At 45.7% G+C, this 24,558-nt stretch overlaps 1 protein-coding gene and 1 long non-coding RNA gene across 7 annotated transcripts in view; one reads left to right on the top strand and one right to left on the bottom strand.

Annotated features, from left to right (window-relative positions):
- Positions 1-16,817, top strand: part of NFKB1 (nuclear factor kappa B subunit 1) — a 119,371-nt gene extending 102,554 nt beyond the window's left edge. For all 3 annotated transcript variants that reach the window (XM_025921381.2, XM_025921380.2, XM_086704500.1), the window contains 9 exons: positions 614-728; positions 5,758-5,959; positions 6,418-6,587; positions 6,928-7,030; positions 9,556-9,680; positions 11,069-11,135; positions 11,437-11,609; positions 12,354-12,522; positions 15,976-16,817. In XM_025921381.2, coding sequence (XP_025777166.1) covers positions 614-728; positions 5,758-5,959; positions 6,418-6,587; positions 6,928-7,030; positions 9,556-9,680; positions 11,069-11,135; positions 11,437-11,609; positions 12,354-12,522; positions 15,976-16,133 — 1,282 coding nt within the window. In that variant the 3' untranslated portion in view covers positions 16,134-16,817. The remainder of the gene's footprint in view (positions 1-613; positions 729-5,757; positions 5,960-6,417; positions 6,588-6,927; positions 7,031-9,555; positions 9,681-11,068; positions 11,136-11,436; positions 11,610-12,353; positions 12,523-15,975) is intronic.
- A 2,948-nt stretch (positions 16,818-19,765) lies between these two features.
- LOC147581845 (uncharacterized) lies at positions 19,766-23,520 on the bottom strand. 4 transcript variants are annotated; one of them, XR_015250326.1, is made up of 4 exons: positions 22,354-23,520; positions 21,387-21,763; positions 20,641-20,882; positions 19,766-20,392 (listed from the first exon to the last, which is right to left on the bottom strand). It is a non-coding gene; the product is annotated as an uncharacterized LOC147581845 (long non-coding RNA). The 4 variants fall into 4 exon arrangements; XR_015250324.1 differs by having other exon boundaries at positions 20,641-21,763; XR_015250325.1 differs by having other exon boundaries at positions 20,641-21,515.
- Positions 23,521-24,558: the final 1,038 nt, after the last annotated feature.

Genomic DNA, 24,558 nt, shown 5'->3' with positions numbered 1-24,558 from the left:
CTAGGCAGAGAAGAGGAGCAAAACCATTCCAGGCAGAGGGAATATTTGCAAGGGAGAAATGTAATCACATTGTTCCTTCAGAAATTTGCCTCAAGAATCTTCTCCCAGTAGTTAAAAGCCTGACCCTATCCTCCCCTCCTGGGGTCTGGAAAGATCTTTAAAAAGACACCACACTGTGTTTTAGAGGAGGCTGGCAAGGCTAGGTGAAGTAACTACATTTTTCTGAATAGTTCCAAGTGCTGGGCATTTTCCATACATGATCTGTATGTAAAGGGAAGCCAGGAAGAGGCTAGAGGAGAAAATACACCAAAACCACTGCAGGGAGACAGAGTTGGGATTTGAACTTAGGCCTCTCTGCCTCAAGGCCCAGATCCCTTTATACCTCAAAGGGTCAAACCAAAATGCCCCTAGAGGCCAGGCAAGCATGGTAAATGAGTGTAGCTGCCTGGATAAGCAACAGAACATCCCCACCTCATATTCAAGGCATTTGGGGCCCAAATAAAACTTAAGTATGAGAGCCAGGTTCAGTCTGCAAGTCTGATCGTTTCTTGGAAATCTTTTTTTTTTTTCACTAACACTTCAGCTGATTATTGCCACTTTTTTTTTTTTCCAGTGTCTTACACTTAGCAATCATCCATCTTCATGCCCAGCTTGTGAGGGATCTACTAGAAGTCACGTCTGGCTTGATTTCTGATGACATTATCAATATGAGAAATGATCTCTACCAGGTAAGCAGAAACACCAACTGAAGAAAACTTCACCGTTGGTGCGTGTTTGCACATGTGCGTGTGCATGTGTATATGTATTATTTCTAATAATGTTAACAGTAGCGAAAATACAGTGCATTGTTGTATAAGTTATATCCTAAAAGCCCATTACTTGGGAATATTATTTATGATTTAGGATCCTTTAACCTATGAATGTAATAGTGATCACTCCACGATAGAAATCCCCCACTCATGCTGGGGGAAGACAAAGTTTACACTTTAGAAATCTGTCAAAGAGTTGATCCATTTTTTTTTTCTTTTCTTAATTTGTTGTGTTTTTTTCATTATACTAAGTATACTCTTTAATCCCCATCCCCTGTTTTCCCCATCCCCCCACCCACTTCCCCTCTGGTAATCATTAGTTTGTTCTCTGTAGTTGAGCCTGTTTCTTGGTTTGCTCCTCACTTTTTTTCCCCCTTTTGCTTGTTTGTTTTGTTTCTTAAATTCTACATATGAATGAGATCATATGGTATTTGTTTTTCTCTGACTGACTTATTTCACTTAGCATTATACTCTCTAGCTCCATCCATGTTGTTGCAAATGGCAAGATTTCATTCTTTTTTATGGATGAATAATATTCGTGTGTGTGTGTGTGTGTGTGTGTGTGTGTGTGTGTGTAACATCTTCTTTACCCATTTATCTGTTGATGGACACTTGGGCTGTTTGCATAGTTTGGCCATTGTAAACAATGCTGTTACAAATATAGGGGTGCATGTATCCCTTTGAATTAGTGTTTTTGTATTTTGGGAGTAGATACCCAGTAGTGCAGTTACTGGGTTTTAGGGTAGTTCTATTTTTAATTTTTTGAGGATTCTCCATACTGTTTTCCACAGTGGGTGCAACAGTTTGCATTCCCACCAACAGTGCAAGAGTGTGCCTTTTTCTCCATATCCTCGCCAACACTTGTTTCTCATGTTTTTGATTTTAGCCTTTCTGACTGGTGTGAGGTGATATCTCATTGTAGTTTTGATTTGCATCTCCCTGATGAGTGATGTTGAGCACCTGTTTTTCTTCTCTCTTTTTTTAACTGAAATATAACTGACATATAGCATTGTATTAGTTTAAGGTATATAGCGATTTGATATTTGCATAAATCACAAAATGATCACCAAAATAAGTTTATCATCCATCACCACCCATAGTTACAAATTTGTTTTTCTTGCAACAAGAACTTTTAAGATTTACTCTCTTAGCAGCTTTCAAATATGCAGTACAGAGAAACCTAGAGTAATACATCATATTTGTCAAGAAAAATACAACTGAAAAAAATTAAGTTGGAAAGCCAGTAATTTATAAGAATTTTGACGTCTGCTAAAACACATTTTTGCAACATCTAGATTAAGTGTGTATCAAATAAAGTGTCTTTCAAAAACAGAAAGACATCTCAAATTGAGGAAAACAGGGAACACCAGAGTTTTGCCCAGATCAGGTTTGAACAGGAATTCAGTGGGCTCAAAAGCAACTCGAGGAACCCTGGTACAGAAGTCTGCAGATATGGCAGAGACAAGGTAGCTGGGACCCCATGAGGCTGCCTGATAGGCACATGCAGAGATCGAAACTTCTGCTTGGCGGAACCAAAGCCTGGATGCTGGCGTCGGAGCCGGTCCCTCTGGTTAAGGGGCACGCTACCATCGGGGCTGTTCCATTTCCTGCCCAGGAGCACAGTCTCCTCTTAGCTTGCCTTTGCCCCAGCCCACCTGGCTTTGGTCCCAGTCTCCTGGTCTGGCCCCTTCTCATCTTTCCCATTTTCTCCCTCCCTTCACTGCACCCAAAGTGACTTCCCAGCCCTTGCTGGCCTGGATGGTGTGCTGGTCCAGGCATATCTGTCACTCTAAAAATGTGGACAACAATCATGTGCAGTTAATTGCACAGTAAAGTACCTGTTCCCGTTCTCAATTGTTAAAGCAGGTGTTGTGGATCATTTTTATTTCTTCAAAGCAAAAGAACTAAAATGTTTACATGTGGCTGTCACTAGATTTTTATCTGTGCATAGGTGTTTCCTGAGAAGGGAAGTAAGTTTCCCATTTGATGTAAGGCTTTAGGCTCCTTCCCTGGCTGTAATGCTTAATGTCAAAGGAAGAATGAAGTTGGGGATTCTTCACTGACTCAGAATATAAAGCAATGAAAGTGAATTCTAATTTTAGGTAGACATTTAAAGGATGTCTTCAGATTCTCATACCATCTTGGGGGCTGTTGGTGTTTGGAGAGTCATCTGGCCCGCAAAGCTTGATTCTCTCGGGCTTTAGGACGGATTGTTCCTCCCAACCATCACAAGTTTACAAATAAAACTGGGAACGGGACACTGTCACTTCTCGGTGCTCCTCTCAAAGACTGCTTAACGTCACTGCCTGTAGGTCAGATTCAAGGAATTACTTGTTTTTCTGTTTATAAATAGGCTCTGCAAAGGACACCACACAGCAGGATTAGTAGTTGTGATTTATTATGTGCTAACCTCCTTACTGTATCATTTGGTTACATATATGGAGACTCTCTCCAGTAGGCTACACACACAAAAATCTCAAAACCACCACCCTTGACACTTTCACGCCTTCTGATACAGGGACTCTCAGGAGACCATAAGTCCATTTTTCCCCCAACTTACCACTGCTCTCATTTATGGGCAAGGATTCTGGATCCCCTGGTATGCCTTGTATGGCTCAAACATATACCAATCGCAACTTTACTCTGAGAACTAGAAAAGGCTAAAAGTTGGCTGCATTTATCTTTGTAAAGTTTCTCTGTTAACTGTTCTTGATGGAAAAATTATAGAGTTCTCTAAGTAATTTGGATTATTTGGCAATTGTCTTAGACAACCTCCCAAAATACCATTCACTAATCTTAGTACATTTCTGTGACCATCTGTCATGATCAGATCGCTCTCCCCACCCACTCTCTAGAGATACACTCAAAATAATCCAAGTGTATAGAGTTAGGAGTCTTCTGAAAACATTTCTGAAATCTGTTGCCTTTAAACCCTTCCTCTTCTTCTCCCCCTGACCATAGACAACCACTCTAATGTGTTTGATATGGATTGTTTTGTTTGCATACATTCCCATGTAACATTAGTGGGGGGTTTTGTGCATGTGGGGTTTTTTTCTTTTATATTTTTAATTTTTATAAATATAATATATGTTCATGGTTCTTTAAATGGTACATAAGGAAATATACTAGAAACTCAAAAGTTGCCCTCCCTGGCAATATACAAGTCTCCCAACTCCATTCCCAAATACAACTATTACATTTGTAAGTACTTTTCCATATATTGGTTACATAAACATATATACTTGAAATATATAGACATTTTAGTATACTCTCACATGCAATCCACACTACATTCTGTAATTCTGGGGTTAAAGATCTACATCCTGAAATCTCATAGAAATTAAGAAATTGAAAAATTGGTGGTACTAGAGGAGAGAACTTAAAAAAAAAGCTTATCATGGTAACAGAATTTGTATAACATGAAAAAAATCGTATTAAATCTAGAGATAATTGCTGATTTCTGAATGGTATAATATTTTGTAATTTCAGATCTTTTTTACAGTCTCATTCTCTTTCAGACTTTTTTCATCTCCCCCAAATAGCATTTTAGATTAATAAATGCAGGCTTTTTTTTTTAACATATTTATTTTTTGAGAAGAAGGCTCTTGGCTACAGTATCTAAAGTTTTGAGGACATCATTCTATTTCAAGCTGTAAAAGATGAAAGACATAAAAGAGAATGGTAATTTGGCCGAATAGCCTGTCTTGTTTGTGTTGTATGAGATCATCACTGTAACTGAGACACGGCCACGGGAGCATCTTTCAGCATCTCCTGTGCTGTGGTCGTCCTGCAGCCAGAGTGCTGTGGCTCACCTGCTGTCGCTGCTGTGGCCAGTGATCGCTTACTGAGGGAGAAAAGTTTAGGCAAGTTGTCACTAGACAGACTGGATTTCACAGACTTCTGTGAAATAGACTGATTTGTTTAAAAATACACTGCCGTTCTCTGTCGGTGACCTCAGTTCTTTGAAAGATACTTTCCTGATTGTGTTTGTCTTGCTCATTTTGAAAACACTCAGTTTGCAAAACATCTCATTTGCATTCGCCGAGGCACTACTTCGTGGGCAGAGTTAAGTCAGATGGCTGTTTATGCACCTATTAGGTGCCGGCACTTCCACTTGTTTGTTCATCCGAGCCCTCTTAGTGAGATAGTTCTATTGTCCTGGTGGAGACATTTAGAATTCTGTGGCGCCTGGGTGGCTCAGTCGGTTAAGCATCTGTCTGACTTCAGCTCAGGTCATGATCTCGAAGTTCGTGGGTTCGAGCCCCATATCGGACTCTGTGCTGTCAGCACAGCCCGCTTCGGATCCTCTGTCCCCCTCTGTCTCCGCCCCTCCCCCAGTCATGCTCTCACTTTCTCAAAATAGATTAATTAATTTAAAAAAAGACATTTAGAACCCTTTGACACCTGTTATTAAAATGGAGGTGCCAGAGTTCTATTGATTTGCCTCATGGAGCCAGTCCATGGAAAAATATTTTTTAACTTAGCAAACTCATTTTCCATGTTAATGTAGAATCATGGCACCTTTGTTAATCGGTTTCTATTGAGTAGTTCATTTCAACTTCTTCAGTAAACTTGTAGCCTTGCTTTGATTTGTTAACATACAGAATTATCAGCTGAAGATAGATTCCTACTAGAAATTCAATAAATTTAAACTTATTATTAGAAGAATTCACATATTAACAATCAGCGGGCTGTAATGAGAAACAAGAAAGCTGTTAAGAATTTTAAATATAAAAATAATTTTAATTATTGCACGGCTCAATAGCAGTCCAGCATACACACTCCATTAGCACAGGATATGGAACATTTGCGGTAGGGAGGCGTTAATCTGGCAATGGGAAATGGCCCCAAGGGATGACTCCACCTATTGTAGTGGCAGCTACCAAGCCCATGGGTTCAGGTGCTTGCCACTGACCAGTGTATCTCCTGCCCCTTCTCCACTTGCCAGACACCCTTGCACTTGGCCGTGATCACCAAGCAGGAGGCTGTGGTGGAGGACTTGCTGAAGGCCGGGGCTGACCTGAGCCTCCTGGACCGCTTGGGTAACTCTGTTTTGCACCTAGCTGCCAAAGAAGGACAAGATAAAATTCTCAGTGTTTTACTCAAGCACAAAAAGGCAGCACTACTTATCGACCACCCTAATGGGGAAGGTAAGAGACAAACACACATTATGGTATAACCTTCTCTGTCTGCTCTCTAAACAATTGGTAGCTATTTGATAAATGTGTGTAATTTGATTTGCACCCCAAAATGCTTTCCTTAGACACCTGGAATTTGTCATCTCGTGTGAGAATTTCTGTTGCTCACCATAGCTAGCTAATTTCTTTAAAGATGGTTTGGAATAGTTAGTAGGAGGAAAAAGCAGAGGCCTGAGCATAGAAAGCATCATTTATCCAGAGATTGTTTATTTGCTCTGTTTCTCCTGAGAACATACAAGCAGACTGCAGGTTTACATGCAGAACAACAGACTTACAGCACCTTTTAAGGCCGTGTGGAGTGGAGACACGAGGCGTGCTGAAACTTGACAGCATTCCTTCCATAGGGTCCAGTTTTGCCATCTTGTGAGCAGCCTTCCAGCTCCATGACTGTCCCTGTGCTTGGGCTGCAGGTCTCACCGCCATTCACATAGCCGTGATGAGCAACAGTATGGCGTGCCTGTTGCTGCTGGTGGCCGCCGGGGCTGACGTCAACGCCCAGGAGAGGAAGTCGGGGCGCTCGGCACTGCACCTGGCTGTGGAGCGTGACAACATCTCCCTTGCTGGCTGTCTGCTCCTGGAGGTAAAGGACACACGTATTTGCCTCGGCATTCAATTCCCAAGAGGGAATTGAGACCATCTTTTCAAGGAAAGATGTCAGTAACAGGTTGTCTCCTTACAGTACCTCTGTTTATTCAGTATCTACTCAAGGCTCCACAGTAGCAGCTTCGGGCATTCCTGACACCATCTGCCCAGTATCTCTAATTGGAGATGTTTTCAGTGACAGAGTCTGCCCCAAATAGCAACTGGGCTAGTAATATGACCTATTAACATGACCTAAGGGTCATGCTGACAGGAGAAGGTGGGGACTAAACCGTGAGAGAACCTTCCACTAACTCTTTCCTGTGTTGGCTGGATTTTAGGGTGATGCCTATGTAGACAGTACCACATATGATGGAACCACACCCCTACACATAGCAGCCGGGAGAGGGTCCACCAGGCTGGCGGCTCTTCTCAAAGCAGCAGGTAAGGCAGCCTGGCAGTTAGTAATGGAAAACGCTATCAGGAGTGCAAACCCAACCCCAATTCAGCAGCCATGTCATCTTCTTTAAGCCACAGAGCTGCTGCTGAAAGGCATGAATAAATACAAATCACGCTTTAACTGCCGTAATGATGCTCTTTGGACTAGTAATCCTGGGCTTCATCCTGATGGGCATGTCAATCTTTACTCTCTACTTCATCTGTTTGTTTTGGGTGTTCGTGGTTTAGGTTGACTCCCACGACAGGAGATCTTCTTAAAAGTTGAATTTGATTCCTTAAAGAACTCTGAGCAGTACCAGCCTCAGACATTGTCAGAAGTCTGCAGAAAAAAGTTTACTGGTATATGACATAATTTTAAAATTTCCTTTGGCAAGAGAGGTCTCTTAGAAGTTGAAATAATAGGAAAAAACAAATGGGTCACGTATTGAGTACGACCTCATATGCGAGGCACTAGAAATGGCTAGCCTTTATTGACCTTACTGTGTACCAGGCATGTCACACGCATGGTCTCATTTAATCTGCAATAACCTTTTGAGGTAAGTACCATTATTATTTTTGCCATCTCACAGCCAAGGAGGCAGACTGGAGAGGCCTGTGGGTACCAGTCCCAGGGTCCCAGTACGTGGCATACCTGTGAATCACACTTGGTCCTCTGAACCTCCAGACGCTATTCTCTCTACTCTGTTTCACTCTCCTACTTTGCTCAAGGATTTGCAGGTGTTACTCCGTTCACTTCTCTAGTCCTGTGAAGTATAGAAAATTATCGCTGCTCACCCTTGAATCTCTCTTGCCTTGTATATTTAGACCTCAACAAATGTTTAATGGAATTAGTATCTCAGACCTTCTCTGGCATATCTGATTTACTTTAGAGATTATTGAAACCTTTTTGGGAAGTAAATGTTTCATAAATTTAAGAAAACAGAGTGAAGTAAGTACCTTCTTTCAAAATTGAGTCCAGGAAGATGTACAAACTTTTTATTTGAGAGCCCCACATTTTTCTAGTAAACAAAATCGTATCCAAAGAAGCAATAGCCTCTTCTTAGCCTTTGTCAAGTTGAACTTTCTCTTGGCAAGACACTCTGATTGCAGTTATGTATGCATAGTTTGGGTAGTCACTGATTATAACTAAGAAATGCCTTCAGACAAGAAGCTATAACCCTTTCAAAAATGCTTTCCCTTGAATTCTCAGTATCCCATGAAAGGAGTAGCAAGTAGCAGTTTCTCCACTATATAAATGAAGGAACTCAGATGCAAATCCTAGTCCTGAGCTCAAAGTCCTGAAGAAGGTCACTTAAGGAGGAGAGATATAGTTCAGCTCCTCCAGCCTTCTCCAGCCCATACGTTGTTCCTCTTAGTTCCTCCACTGTTTCCATGGTCACGTGGCATTGCCTGCCTTCAAGATCAGGCCAGGCCTGGGAGGAAGAACTAAGAAACAGCATGAAGATCCTTCTCTGACTTTCATTAGGCCCTCTCCTATTATTGAAGTTGGCACAAAACTAACGTTCTCCCAGCAAGATAAAAACAAGTTCTTCCCAGAAGGGTGTTCTGAACTTACTACCGTTTTGTTAGACATCAGACTAAACAGTCCCATAAAAACAGTCTCTAAGCCTTTAAGAAGTAACTCTAGCTCTAATCTCTAAGTGACTTTTGGTGTTTTCTTGCTACACGTTAAGAAGCAGACTGGATTTTTCCAAGAGCAGCCCTAAAATTTTCAATAACTGTACCTCCTAAGAGAAGGTTTTTTTGTGGTGTCTGTTTGTTTAAGGATCGGGACCCTGGCAGTGCTGTACCCAGGAAGAAAACTGAGCATGTTGTCCCTATACAGCAAGTTTCTTTGTTCTATTGAGCAAGTGGGAGAATGGAGTGAAGAGTGTGCAGTGGTGGGCACAAACCTAAACAGAAAATTAGGACCTTAATGCTGAGGGCGCACCCCAGTCCCTGTAAACTGCTGCCATTACCCCTCAGATGAAAGGTGCATCTTTCAGTTGAAAACCGTCCTAGAGACTTAAATGTGAGGGTCAGGGTACTCCACGTCTTTTGTTGTTGAAAATGTCCGTGGCTATATAGGGTATCATCAGACATATTTACAGTCAAAATAAATTAGAATTTAAAAGAAGCTCTCTGAATATTTCTGTAGAAACATGTTTTATGTATTAAAAAGTATCCAGGTGGGGGCGCCTGGGTGGCGCAGTTGGTTAAGTGTCCAACTTCAGCTCAGGTCATGATCTCATGGCTCGTGAGTTTGAGCCCCATGTCAGGCTCTGTGCTGACAGCTCAGAGCCTGGACCCTGCTTTGGATTCTGTCTCTCTCTCTCTCTCTCTCTCTCTCTCTCTCTCTGCCGCACCCCCCCAAAAATGTATTTTAAAAATAAAATGGAAAAATAAAAATTATCCAGGTGTAATTGCCTCTAGTAGCTATTGTGTTTTGCCTTTGGAAACCTGAGCTCTGCAAGCAGTTCAGAGTCAACAAGATCTGGGTTTGCCTAATGCTGTGTAACTTGACTTCACAGGCGCAGATCCCCTCGTGGAGAACTTTGAGCCTCTCTATGACCTGGATGACTCTTGGGAAAAAGATGGAGAGGATGAAGGAGTCGTGCCTGGAACCACACCTCTAGATATGGCCACCAACTGGCAGGTGAGTGTGGCTCCAGGCTATTTGATGGCAGCTCCAGAGGGAGCTAATGATTCAGGAATATAAGAACAGATGGTCTTCCTGGGTCTTTATTCCCCAAAGCACATGCCTTTTATTTTTAAGAAAGTCTGCTTGTCAAGAGACATATTTATCTTGAAAAGCCTATCCATGAAAGATCTAGGTCAGGAGAGTTATGAGTGTAAAAGCATATGCCTAATCAGATCAGGGTTCAGTTGTGAGAGAGGGTTCTGCAGGAGAAAACACACAACTCACGTAAGAGTTTCCCGTTCTGAGCTCACACCAGAATTGTTCCCAGCTGCATTTCTGAAGCTAGGATAGATGTTCCAGTTGTCTTAGAACTATGGTAAGTGATTCCTTTACATAAAAAGAACCCGGGGAGTCTTCTGAGGACTTTAATAAATATAAACATAGTAAATAGACTTCATCTCTTCCTCCAAACTCTAGTGACCTGAAATCTGAAGGTGCAAACAGTTGGTAGGTCTTTACGGCCCAGGAAGAAGAACCAGAGGGAAGCTGGCCCTCCAACCTGTGTTGATCTCCAACACAACAAAATCGACTTTCTTAGGGGCAAGCGCTGCTCCACATCCAAAAACTGCTTGTTGGCCTCTTCGCGGCCCGTGGTGTTGAGTTGACTGACCCTGGCAGAGACCACACGGTTCCCCTTTTATGCTGAGCACCTGGCTTTCCCAGAAGCCTCACCACAGAACACAGAAAGATAACCCACTTCAGTGACCCCATGTTGTCCTTACCTAAGTCAGCACGCCCAAAGTGACTGCAGAGAACACAGAAGGGTCTCCGTAGCTATGGAATTTATTTTCCCTTTTAACCTGAGACCTTTGTGTCCCCTCAATTTAAAATGTAGATGGTGCTGGAAAGAGAACATCAGGCCTTGTGAGCATTACCATACCTGTTTGAGCAAGTTTACTAAACTCATTCTCATAAGGCTTTTATGAGGGCGGGGGGGGGGCAGCAAAGAGGCACAGCTTCACAGCTCTGAGTAAGCTCAGCCCTCACCCTGGCTCCCAGGGAGACATCACGTCCCAACACATGGCTGATTTGGTGGCCTGGATGGTGTCCGTCCCTCAGAAGGACTGTGGTCCTGGCTCTCTGCAAGGTTGGTTTGGGTCTTCGTACCCACCTCAGAGGCCCCTGTAGAGCACAGCCTCCTGGCCCCAGAGCCCCCAGGACTTTTCTTTCCCCAAAGGGCATTGTCATGACTTCATGGGTCAAGGTGTTGACTCCTCCCCATTCCTCCACCTTTGGGGTACTAGGCCCTCCTAAGGAGGACGCAGTCCTCGATCATAAAGAAACTGATTCCCCTCCTGGCGCCTTTAATGTGTAATGTTTTTCCATGATTTTCTTCCCAACAGGTGTTCGATATATTAAATGGGAAACCATATGAGCCAGAGTTTACATCCGATGATTTACTCGCACAAGGTGAGCGCTTAACCAGTGTCCTCTCCACACTGTCATTTAAAGGGGTGAGGGAGAGCCAGCATTATCCAGGCTAGACTGTGAAAGGCACAGTGGCTTGTTTCAGAATCAGAAGATCCTGGACGTATGCAAGGGGGAATATCCAGCTGTAATCTACCAAAACGCGTATAATGCTGCTACTCAGCAGGGCTTCTGCCAACTGCGAGGAGAGGAGCTTCTAGAGGGCAGCCGTGTGGCCATGGTCAGTCCCTCCAGAGTGACTCTGGTCGCTTAGGACAGCCGTGTTTCTTCTTCATTCCTTCAGGAGACATGAAACAGCTGACTGAAGATGCCAAGTTGCAGCTCTACAAGTTGCTAGAAATCCCTGATCCAGACAAAAACTGGGCTACCCTGGCACAGAAGTTAGGCCTGGGGATACTAAATAATGCCTTCCGGCTGAGTCCCGCTCCTTCTAAAACTCTTATGGACAACTACGAGGTAACACATCACCTCACATTTTTATTGGACCCTCCTCTGTTAACATCGCTGACTTGGGCCTGATTCCCTCCCCCCTCCCTTAACTCTGAGGAGGAAAATCAGTCACTCATGGCTCATATCCTGGGAGGGTGACCCAGGCCAGGGTGGAAACCCGCTTTTGTAAGAAGACAGCTTTCAGATACCTTCAGGTGTTCCCTATTTTCAAATACCTTGCGATTTCCTGCAAAAATCCTACTTAGAGGGAACTTTGACCCTCCCCCCGCCGAACAAACCTGACAGACTGTGATTCATGTGCGTTATCTTCCTGGCCCCAAGAACATGCCTTCATCCTGTGGCAGGACATGGAGTCAGCTTTCTGTGAGGGGAAGGGTTCTGTGAGGTGAAATTATTTTCTACTGAAGATTTCCTTGTTAGCTCTTGTTTCTCAGTGGTTTTCAGAGCTTCAGCCCAAACAGGGATACGGCGTGACCTTCGCTGCAGGTAGAGTTTCACTGCCTCAGCACTTCTCTCCCTCTCTGTCCCCTGTGCTTACTGGAAGCCACTTCTCTGTGATTTCCTGAGTGGTCTCTGAGCTGAAACAGGAAACTCCACTCGACGACCGTGTGTCTCCTTCTCCGCTCTTCCCTCTGACCCCTCCAGTGCCGCCAGGCTCTCTCGGGGGTTAAGGGGGGTGGTGCGTGTCATGCTGACAGCCTGCCCACTTGCTCCTGGCACCGGGACACACTCTTCCTGTCTTCCTCACAGGTCTCTGGGGGGACAATTAAAGAGCTGGTGGAGGCCCTGAGACAGATGGGCTATACCGAAGCGATCGAAGTGATCCAGGCCGCCTTCTGCACCGCGGGAACTGCAGCCCCCAGCCCAGGGAAGACCCTCTCACTGCCCCTCTCACCTGCCTCCACAAGGTCACCAGTAGGTAAGGAAACAACAGGACAGCTGAGATCATCTCTGCTCCCCAGACTGTGTCTTCAGTGTCTTGGGATATGGCTGTCCTCCCTGCCATCGTTCCCTGAGTACATGGTCCAGTGTGTCTGTCTTCCCCCCTGCAGCTCACAGGTTCTGCCCTCTGCCCCTCTCCTGCTGCTACCAGTCAGGTGGGGGGCTGTCCCCAGGAACAGTCACATTAATCTGTGAGTCACTTCAGTTCCTAATAAATATTAAAAACAACATGATGTGGCTGGTTAAGGCAAATAGTGTTTCTCTCACTTCTTAAAATTAAAAAAGAGAGAGGGCACCTGGGTGGCTCAGTCAGTTAAGTGTCCGACTCTTGATTTCAGCTCAGGTCATCATCTCACAGTTTGTGGGATCGAGCCCCATGCTGGGCTGTGCGCTGGCAGTGCAAAGTCTGCTTAGGATTCTCTCTCTCTCTCTCTCTCTCTGCCCCTCCCCTGCTCTCTCTCTCTCAAAAAAAAAAAAAAAACAAAAAAACACAACTTTAAAAAAGAGAGAGAGAAACATACAGAGCAAGGCTTATAGAGCCAGGACTGGCCCCAGTTCCCACCACAGCACCCTAGCTCCTCACCTCCACCCCTGCAATGGCTTCACCTTCTCTCTTCGCCTCCTTCCAACCCACAGCACTGACCCTTACCCACCCCTCCATCACTCATCTGAAACACATAACATAACAGACTCCCAGCACAGCCCAATAACCCTTTATTTCCCTGTAAATGGGTTCTTGCCCTCTCTCAGCAACCACTCCGCACTTTCTGTCTGGACCCCCCACCCCCCTTCCCTCTCCTGACTCATCCAGTGTCCTCGGCTCACACGCCACTGAGAACATAGCAGCAACTAGAATTTGCTCATCTTTGAAAGATGAACAGTTGGCCATGTCAGGCAGAAGCACTGCCATCCTCCAGGTTTAGACAAAAATCTGAGACTTTGCCCACGGACACTTGCTGCTAGAAACCACCTCACACACAGCCCAGTCCTTGCTCTGAGACAACCACCCTTGTCCACCCGCCCTCATTTTTTGCCCCACTTCCTCTAGCGGCTCTTCATCGGTCTCCCTGCTTCCAGGCTGTCCCCCTCCCTTCAGTCCACTCTCAACACAACAGATAGTGAGATTCTTTTTAAAAATTAGTGCTATTAAAAAAAGGCGAGAGGCACCTGGGTGGTTCAGGTGGTTGAGTGTCCAACTCTTGATCTCTGCTCAGGTCATCAAGCCCCGCATCAGTCTCTGTGCTTAGGATTCACTCCCACTCTCTCTCTCTCTCTCTCTCTCTCTCTGTCCCTTCCCCACTCGCTCGCTCCCATTCCCTCTCTCGCAAAATAAATAGTTTTTTAAAAAAAGGAAAAAAATAAAAATTAGTTGCTTTTATGTCACTCCCGTTTTATACCTTCCAGTTCATTCATCCATTCACCAAATCTTTATTGAGTGCATCCTGAGTGCCTAGCCCAGTATAAGGCTTTGAAGATAGAGCAGTAAGTAATAAAGGCAGTGCCCCTGGGGACCTGGGTGGCTCAGTTAGTTAAGCAGCCGACTTCCGCTCACAGCTCATGGGTTCAAGCCCCACATCGGGCTCTGACAGCTCAGAGCCTGGAGCCTCATTCACATTCTCTGTCTCCCTCTCTCTGCCCCTCCCCAGCTTGTGCTCTGTCTCTCAAAAATAAATAAACATATTTAAATAAATAAATAAAGGCAGTGTCCCTTTGTCCATTCTCTCTTGTAAATGCTTTCATATGCCCTTCCTCCTGCCCCACCACCCGGGGCCCCCCACCCGCAACTGTTCTGCTCACAGGTCTGAGCCAGTCTTAAGACCTGAACCTTCTCTTTCCCTTCCCTACAAAGATCCTCACCTGGTGGTTCCTTCTTGCCTCTCAGTTTCAGCACAAGTGTCACTTATCAGGGCCCTTCCTAGGAGAGTAAGGACAGATGTTATGTACTTTAGAAAGGAATAATGTGACTACCAGGAAAATAATCCACATCTCCTATATCCTGACCTGATGCTCCTTTGACACAAAGAAACAGGAAAATACTTCTATCTTTTTTATTTTTATTTTATTTTATTTTATTTTATTTTATTTATTTTATTTTTTGAGAGACAGGGCACAGTGAATGAGGGAGAATGGAGGAGGGAGAGAGGGAGAGAGAATCCCATGAGGGGCAGACAGAGAGAGAAGTGGGTTCTCACCCTGAGTGGGGCTCATGCTCATCCTAAGCGGGGTTTGATCTCACCTGCTGTGGGACTCAAACTCACAAACGGTGAGATCATGACCTGAGCCAAAGTCAGATGCTTACCGACTGACTGAGCCACCCAGCACCCAAAAAATACTTATATTTTTGAAATTTTATTTGATTTCTGACTTGTAGTTATTTTTAAAATACCTTGTACTAACTGGCACATAATAGAAACCCAATAAAGAGGGGTGCCTGGTGGCTCAGTCAGTTAAGCGTCCGACTTCGGCTCAGTTCATGATCTCGCAGTTCGCAGGTTTGAGCCCTGCGTTGGGCTCTGTGCTGACAGCTCAGAGCCTGGAGACTGCTTCGGATTCTCTGTCTCCCTCTCTTTCTGCTTCTCCCCCACTCATGCTCTGTCTCTCTGTCTCTCAAAAATAAATAAACATTTTTTAAAAATTTAAAAGAAACCCAGTAAAGACTGGCTCATTGGATAACTCAACAAGTCAATTAGAAGACAATAGCCGTGTCAATGCCATTAAGGTCTTAATATTTTAATATTGGAATTGAATATACAAGAAGGTATCATTTTGATTTGTGTATATTAGACTTGTGTTTCTTTGATCACTTCCTCTCTATGGGGAATAACTCAACACTGTTCAGATCTCTAAAGACACTTCTCAACAAGGAGGATTTGACCTATTGTTCAGTACAGACTCATTTTCATCATAATCACCTTATTTTCTTTGCTACCAGAATGTTTTGGACGCAACATACAGCGTTCACTAGCACGTGAAGCCCCGGAGAGATGTCTCATCTCCACCTCCTGCTTCTGTCACCCATTTATTTTGCCAGGGTTCAGCAATTTTCCCAGCTATAAAATAGGTAATATGGTGGTTGGAAAAATACACCTGATTTCTAAGAAAAAAAAAGTACACTGTGAGTTAGGAGAACTCAGAAAGGATTCTGATAAACATGATGGTAAAAAAGAGATGTGAAAGCATTTGACTAATTTTGATGTCTTCACAGTTTTTATATTCTCAAGGTTCTCCCTCCTCCCCTCACCGTGCACAGTAGCGACAAGCAGGCAGCGCGGGCGGGGAGGCGCGGTGACTTGGGGAACCCGATAGGCAGAAGCAGCCCACGAGCCTTGTAGATCCAGACCCCGAGGCCGGCCAGAATGGAAGGTGTACGAGAGCTAAGGCTCTGCCTTTGCCCAGCCGCACCCCAGTGAATCTGTGCTTCTTCCCCCAGACGAGGTCCGGGACGACAGCATCTGTGACAGCGGCGTGGAGACCTCCTTCCGCAAACTCAGCTTTACAGAGTCTCTGACCGGCGGCGGCTCCTTGCTGACTCTTAACAAAGTGCCCCGTGAGTACGGGCGGGAAGGACCTATAGAAGGCAAAATCTAGCCTGCTGGCAGCGCCCCGCACCATGTAAAACCAAAGCTCTGAAATTCCACCGCACTGTCCAAAAGAAGGAGGCGAAGGGCATCCAGAGGTGCTCAGAGGAAAACCAGCCTGCCTGAATCACTCGGAATTTAATTCAAGGCCTTTTGAAGGTGGCTTCCTTTCTTGGTTCTCACATGAATGTTAGTCCGGTCCACTTCCAGCTGCTCCAGCGGTCACGGCGAGCTGGGCTGGCGCCTCCTTGTGGGCGAATTAGCTTATTGAGCTTTACCGGCTGCTTTCCATGGTCACTGCTGCTGTCCCCTTGCTGCGCTCCCACTGTCATTAAAAGGTGTCCCAGTGTCCACCTGGTGTTATTTCTGGCCGTCCACAGCACAGGCGTGCACTCAGATTAAGGATTAAGAAAAGGAATATTTTTAAATGAGAGTCACACGGTGTATAATAAAAAAGGCTTACTGCTTTTTCTAATGTGGTTATCTATGTGATTTGAAAAAAAGAACCTGTACATGTCAATATTTAAACATGGTTACAATCAGTGCTGAAAATGGTATTTTCCCCCTTTTCTGCATTTTGCTATTGTAAATATGTTTTTTAGATCAAATACTTTAAAGGAAAAAATGTTGGATTTATAAATGCTATTTTTTATTTTACTTTTATAATAAAAAGAAAAGCAAATTGATGACCTCATCTTGTTTGATCTCCAGAAACACTTTTCTGAGATGATTCCCTGTAATCACGGGATCGTTCCACAGCCCAGTTATCACATTCACATTCCCCTTCAGAGTCAAGTTTTTGACCCAGAAATGAACAACAAAAATAAATGATCAAAAGAGAAGTGTTTTAAGATGAGATGAAGGCTCTGGGTTTGTCGAATCCTTGCTTGGCTCGTTTCATTTAGGCTGTATCGCCTCACCTTACTCCACCTCGTGCAAAATCATTCCTCCTCACACCTCGGTGCGTTCCCAGTGCCTCTGTGATGCATAAAGTACTTCAGCCGCCTGCCAGAGGGCTCGGGACAGGCAGCCTTCCAGCGTGAATCTCTGCCGAACTGTTCATCACTCAGAGACTTGGAAATAAGGGAGAGGAGAAATGAAGAGCATTTGAGTGAGGGGCTGTGGTGAACTCTGTGACAGGCAACCAAGAAAGCCTCTTTACCAAAGGACACGTCCACCCGGCCGCTGGGAACACACTTAGCAAAAGGCTTCCACCTGTCAGTTCCTTTGGGGGTTGCTTCAGCCTCAGAGAGCCACCTCACCCAGGTCACACTCGTTTCGCTGATGGCCCCCAGTAACACTGATTGATGCGGCGTACAAATGCTGGTCGGCCCAGGACAGTATTGAAGGGCTGTCTGTGCTCGAGCCCCTTCTCGCTGGCTGGGCTGGTGCTTGGGTCCGCGTCACAACACAGGTCTTCCCCCTGCCCAGTTACTGCCTCCTCCCCTGCCCAGCCACAGGCATTGATCTTAGGGCACCCCCAAATAAACATCACGCTCATGAAGCTCCATCTCAGAGCCGGCTTCCAGAGAGCCCAACCTGCACAGGGCTGGGAGCTAATGGTCTCCGCTTTTGCACAACACATGAAGTCATGCAATCTTGAAAATGACCCAGTCAGATATATACAATTATCCCCAACTTACACAGAAGCAAACTGAGGCCCAAGAATTCAAGTAGGCAGTGGCTAAGCTGCTTCTGAATTTAGATCTGTCTAGGTCCAGAGCTCACGGGTTGGAGAATTATCTGAGTGTAGGATATGAAAGTAGATTAAAATAATGGAGTCCAGAAGTAGACCCCAAAATAGGAAGTTAGGATGTGATAAATTTCAAATCAGTAAGGAAAAGATGGTTAATCAGTAAGTGTATGTTCCAACTGGTTAATCACTTGGAAGAAGTCAATCTGAACTCTGAGTTCCCTCCTTTCATCAAAATGATTTCCAAATATATCAAAAGTTAAACCACAGAAATACTAGAAATCATGGATGAATAATCTTGAAATAGAGGAGGCCTTTCTAAGCAAGACTTTGTTGTCTGGTGTAAAACCAGTTTGGGTTCTTCGTGTCACCATGTGTCCCAAATAAAAATATATTTTTTCAATTCTACTTCTGTTTTCTCTTACATTGTTATTTCTCCACATGCTCCAATCCATTCTTCCAGTGTTTGAAAGTTGTACTTGAAAGTAAAAGAAAAAGTAGCTTGCTCTCCTTACTTTTCCAACAAGCCCATGCCTCCATTCCTCCACCCGTTCCTCTCTGTGGCAGACGGTCATTCTCCACAGGCCAACACAGGTCTCCTGTCTTACGTTGTGGATGCTGACACTCCTCCCACTAAGGGGAGGGGCCTACACTCCTTCCCTGTCAATGGAGGCCTACAATAAGGGTAGAAGTGATGCTAAGTGACTTCCGAGGTTAGGTAGGAAAATGCAATGCAGCTTCTGCCCAGGCCCCCTCTTGGAACCCAGTCAGCATGCTCTGAGGGAGCCAAGTGGCCACATGGAGAAGCCACATGTAGGTGTTCAGCCAATGGCTTTCACTTGAGCTCACAGCCAGTGCCAGCACCAACCAGCAGATGCATCAGGGAAGGAAGCCTCGAGACGATTCCAGTCACCAGCCATTCGTCACACCCGTCTAACCTTCAAGCTGCCTTAGCCCGTGCTGCTCAAGTAGAGACAAGCTGTTCAGCGGAGCCCTGAGCAAATAGCAGGTTCACGAGTAAAATAACGGTGGATATTTTAAGTTCTCTGTGTGGAGTGTTACATTCTCCAGGTCTCTAACCTGACAGCTCCCATACCAGAGAGTCACTTTAAAGAGAAGCTGACTCCCCAGAGAACAACTAAAAGCAACTCATGCCGAGACTAAAAATAACATTCCCCTTCTTTAATAAGAAGCCCTGTTTCTCTTCTGTTCCAGAAACTTCCTCTTTCTCCTCCCAGATCTCAGTGCTGGCCTGAGCCCCTGCGTGGTGCTTGAGCAAAAAGGCTATCAACAGCCGACTGCCTCTGAGGAAGGAGTGTCTCTCATATTGTACCAGCAGATGGGGATAAATACCAGAAGGATTGTAGGAGATCAGGTGGAAAGCTACAATGGGCCGGAAATAAACCTTTCCAGAAAGCTGGTCTTTCAGCAGGAAGCCATTTAAAAATAGCTTTCTCAGAACTTTGTGATCTTTACTCTGCAGGCATAACCTAGACTTTTGCAGGCTGGGCAGTCTCACGACCCCCCTGAGTCCTCTGCAGTAACTTTATATGATGTGGATATTCCTGGTCACCACCGAGTGCGGCTTCACAAACCAGCCGAGGGTCTTAGCAAGATGCACCTTCGCAAGACAAAGGAAAGGAAGGAGCCAGGCAAATTTATGTGCAATCCCTTTGGCAACAGGACATCTCTATGAGGTGCATACTTAACCCCAATTTTACAGCGAGGGAACAGATAATCTGAATATTAACTAATTTACCCAGGATTCAAATCTAGGTCTGTCTGATCCCTGAGGTTACTCTTTAACGATGTCTAAGTCCTCTGAAGGAAAGATGTTATATTTCAAAGAGAAAGAAAAAAATCCATACAAATCTGTACAAGGAATTTTTGATCCTGTTTATGATCCTCACTGTCATTTTTTTATGTTTAAAAAAACATAAACCTGCTGCTTCATTTTTTTTAATGTTTATTTATTTGAGAGAGAGACAGAGTGCAAGTGGGGAAGGGTCAGAGAGAGAGGGAGACACAGAATCCGAAGCAGGCTCCAGGCTCTGAGCCGTCAGCACAGAGCCCGACGCAGGGCTCGAACTCACGAGCTGTGAGATCATGACCTGAGTCAAAGTTGGACGCTCAACCGACTGAGCCACCCAGGTGCCCCTAGCCTGCTGCTTCATTTAAACACCAATCCCAGAGACTATAAATTCTTGTCCTTTGGTTGGGGAAGACACTAAAAAGGGGCTTGAAATTAAACAGATGTCATCCTCCTGTATTACGGATTCCATGATACCTACAATAGGCTACTCCATTCCCCTGGACAAATGACTAGTTCCTCAGATTGTCCAAGCTTCTTAAAACAGAGGGAGGAAGGGGCTGAAATATCATTTTTTCATTTCCATCAACTAGCTTTTCCATCTTGATCTCTCTGTTTCCAAAATGACAATTTCATTGAAATATCACAACAATCCTCCAGGAATGAAGATACGTATTCAACAAGGATTTTGTGAGCATCTGTTACGTGCCAGGCACTACAATGGGTGGCCATCATTCATTAGTGCTCATATTACTTGTTTAAAAACCTTGTGAAGTGGGGCGCCTGGGTGGCGCAGTCGGTGGGGCGTCCGACTTCAGCCCAGGTCACGATCTCGCGGTCCGTGAGTTCGAGCCCCACGTCAGGCTCTGGGCTGATGGCTCGGAGCCTGGAGCCTGTTTCCAATTCTGTGTCTCCCTCTCTCTCTGCCCCTCCCCCGTTCATGCTCTGTCTCTCTCTGTCCCAAAAATAAATAAAAAACGTTGAAAAAAAAAATTTTTTTTTAAAAATAAAAACCTTGTGAAGTAAAAAATTTCGTTCCTGTTTTACAGATGAGTAAACTAAGGCACACATAAAATATTTAACAGCAAGATCTCCCAGTTCCAGTAAGGCAGTTTAATAGCCACACTTGCAGCAGGGACAGGGGGTAGGTAGGGTGTCTCTCTTCTACTTTGTCATGAAAGGATCCTGGCTGACAGTCACTCTTCCTCCAGCCCATGGCTCCCAGGGTCTTGCTGGGGAGTGACAGTCCCAGATAGCTGGAAGGGGAAAAGACTGTGGAGAAGTACGTGTGGGAGTTTTGAATGGAATTTTGGAGGGTTTTTTGTTTGGTGGTTTTTTTTCTTTTTAATGTTTATTTATTTTTGAGAGAGAGAGATTTTTTGTTAGCAGAGGAGGGGCAGAGGGAGAGGGAGACAGAGATTCCCGAGCAGGCTCTGTACTGCCAGTTCAGAGCCCAATGTGGGGCTCAAACTCACAAACCATGAGATCACGACCTGAGCCGAAATCAAGAGTCAAAAGCTTAACTGACTGAGTCACCCAGGTGGCACTAAATGGGAGTTTTGAATACACCAGTCTCATGGCCACACTAAGAGCAGGGAAGCTATAGGGTGATCAACTTTTGTTCCCATTATTAGGAGTGGGTTGATTTGGGTGAACTGATCCCGTGTGTGGCACAGATCAAAGTTCTTTACCTAACTGATGGAGGAGGCCAAACCTGGAAGTTCTTTCTAATTCCAATGTATATGCAAACACTCACTCACTCTGAAAGTCCCCCTGCAGTCATGGTCAATGGCCATCACCAAACAAAACCATTTCCCAGGATTAAGAATGAAAGACGCACTGTAAATTTCTCTTCAGGAAATCCTCACAGAGGAGCAAGGGTATCAGACCTGGTAGGATGGGGTAAAGGTACAGCCAAGTCTTAATGCTCTTGCACTGACTCGAGGAGAAGCCTGCTCTCCACCCTCTGTGGTCTGTAGTTCCTTCAGTGCCACACAAGAGACTTTGGGCTTGTTGATGCCAAGATTAAGGGGCATCAAGGGGCTGTGGCCCTTGGGATCCTGCCCAAAGGAGAGGGGCAAGCAAGTTTATCCTCCTTGTGATCTGCAGAGAACAGTCAGGGCCTTGATTCCCATTTCTGCGATGAATGGAAAAGGAACAGGAGGGAGTTCTAAGTGAAATAATATTCTCTCCAGGCCACAAGAATAACAAATAAAACAGAATTCTGGAAACCTCTTCCCCTGAGGTTCCTTCTTGGGGCCCAGGAAGCAGGCTGGTGCTGAAGACGGTGAGATGAACCCTCTAGGCCCATGATGGGAGTGTATGAGGATCAGGGTAGGTCATGAATTGATGCCAGATACTAGACAACCAAGCTGCAAGGACTATGCTCTGGCAAGAAGAACTGTCGTGCTGTTCCCCCTTTCCCTTCCTAAGGCAAGAATCCCCAAGTTATTTTGTTTCAGAAATTCAAATAACTTCATGTTACGGGCTTTTTTTTTCTTTCGCGGGACATCCTTTCATCACTGTGTTCGAATGTAAATGTTCTCTTTTGCTGTTGAAATAAATTTCCTTTTGTAGTTTTGAAAACAAAATCAAAGTACAAAAGCTGAAAACTTTCATTTACAAAGTATTTTCAAATATTTATTCTCATAACAATCTGAGAAGTAAACAGGGAGGGGTTTTAATTCCTGCCCATTTTTTTGCAACATGACAAAGCCCCCGAGGTACCTGGAGGTTCCTGGTCTAGTGGAAGCAGCGAGGTCTGGACTCGGCCTTCAGTGCTCACACGGCACTCCTCGGCCTGGCTCTGCAGCCCATCACAGAACGCGTGACTGCTCCGAAAGGGAAGGTCACACAGACAGGGCTACGAGAAGGAAGGCGAAGCTGCCAAGAGCAGGTACTGAGGGCTGGCAGAGCAGCGGGAAAGAGGCGTCCCATCGGCAGCACACGTGACAGCACCCGGCGTCCTCACTGGTCCCTGCGAGCAGCCCCCCAGGAGGGGCCACGCGCTCAGGCCGGTCTCCTACCCACTGGCCTTCCGTTCCCTCTCACCGCCTTTGCTTCGGGGTCCTCCACACTCTGCCCGGTTCTGCCACTCTGCCCGGTTCTGCCAGTGCTTCCCCCTCCTCTTCTGCCAACAATTCACGCCAGGCGGGGCCTCCAAACTCTCCCGAGGCCCACGTGTTAATATGGAATCCCGCCCCAGGACCAGAAGTCCCAGCCCCGTCAAGCTCCACCGCCGCTGCTCCCCGAAAGTCCCCGGCCTGCACCCCTCCCGCCACGCCTGAGATCACCGCCACGGGGACACAGGGACGGGACCTCTCCAGCAGGGGGCAGGGCCGCCCCGGAAATGTTCCCGCGCTCCTTAGCGACCTTCTCCCCAGTTTTGATCTGGAAAGGGTAAAGCCGCCCTTTGGCCCTGACTTCTTACCCCCAGAGCGCCTCTTGAGTGACGATCAACATATGCACACTTACAGGAGGAGCCAGGGACCATTTTAGATCTGAAAGGCAAAGCAACCCAGATTTAAAGTTTCAAGAAAGAATGCGTGGGCCTCGTGTCACCCACATGCCCGCACTCCCTCTGCCTCACCAGGTTCCTGCCTTTCTTCAGATGACGCCTGAACTCGGGTTTCCGTCCCTCGCCACTGCTCCCACCCTTACGGCGCCTTGTAAACGCTCGTCTGACTTCTCCCTCATCCGTCACCTCTTCTGGAGGCTTTGTGCCAAGTTCTCATCCACCCACAGTAATCAAATTAGGATTAAAAATCATAATCCCTCCACCCTCCCTCCCCATCCATCTTTCCTTTTTTTCCTCCCTCCGTCCCTTCTCTCTCTGCCTCTCTTCCTGTTTCTCTCGCCCTTTCTCCTTCCTCTTTCCCTATCTCTTTCTCACTCTCTCCCTTTCTGCCTCTTTCTCTTTCTCCCCCCTGCTTTCTCCCTCCCCCAACCCCCTCCCTTCACTTTCTTTCTTTCCTTGAAGAAAGACTTGCACATTTGGGCGGCACTGGCATCCGGCATTAGGAGGCCCTGCAAACTCTTCCCCAGCCCCTCCTTCCTGCCTTATTCAGGGGAAGCCTCCTGGAAACCAGTGTGGTGGCCCACGGCTGTCCCCTCCGCTGTCCCCCCTCCACCACCCCGCCAGCCTCATTTCCTGTGCACAGGAGGCCTCTGCTGGAAGAAGCAGAATTTTGCACAATCATGCAACAGCTGGCGTGCCTCTTGCTACTCGACTTTTTTTGCTTCAATAAAAATGGAAAGAGGCCTACAAGAAGAGGGAATTAGAAACTTCTTGGGCTTTCTGCCTGAATGCTTTTCCTTCAATTCAGGTCACAGAAGCCTGGTGATTATTTTTCCTTAGTAGAGAAGAGTTAAATTGTTTTTTTCTTTGGACAAGAACAGTGTAGGCTCCCGTAGGCCTGATCATTCCAGTTAGGGCATTTCCTGCTCGCCCCTGCTAGGCACTGTACCTGCTGCACCGTCTTCAATCCTCACAGTCTTATGAGCTAGTTATTACTATTAAGCCCATCTTAAAAGATAAGGAAACAGAGGTGTGGAGCTTAAGTGATTTGTCCAAGTTCAGTCCATGTTGGAGCCAAATTTGCATATCGGAAGTTCAATATCAGAGCACGCGCCCATAGCCACTGCACTGCATGCGGGCCTCATTTGCGTACATACTCATACACACACGCACACACACGCACGCACACACACGCACACACACAATCTGGATCTTTAAAAGGCCAAATCTAGTTCGTTGTATTTGCAAGTTTGATGAGCTAAAAATCTTTTTGTTCAAGCAAAATATGGATATGGAAGCATGTCCCTCACCCACCTTGGGCTGGCTTCCCATGATAAATGAGCAGGGTTCTTCCTTCACCGCCCCCCCCCCCCCCCCCCCCCCGTTGGAGGATAAGTCAGGCCTCCACAGACTTC

Source organism: Puma concolor, chromosome B1 (assembly GCF_028749965.1).
Source record: "Puma concolor isolate L17-30 chromosome B1, mPumCon1.1.hap2, whole genome shotgun sequence".
NCBI classification, from domain to species: Eukaryota; Metazoa; Chordata; class Mammalia; order Carnivora; family Felidae; genus Puma; species Puma concolor.
The sequence above is the reverse complement of the archived record's forward strand: the minus strand, read 5'-3'. Positions and strand labels throughout refer to the sequence as shown.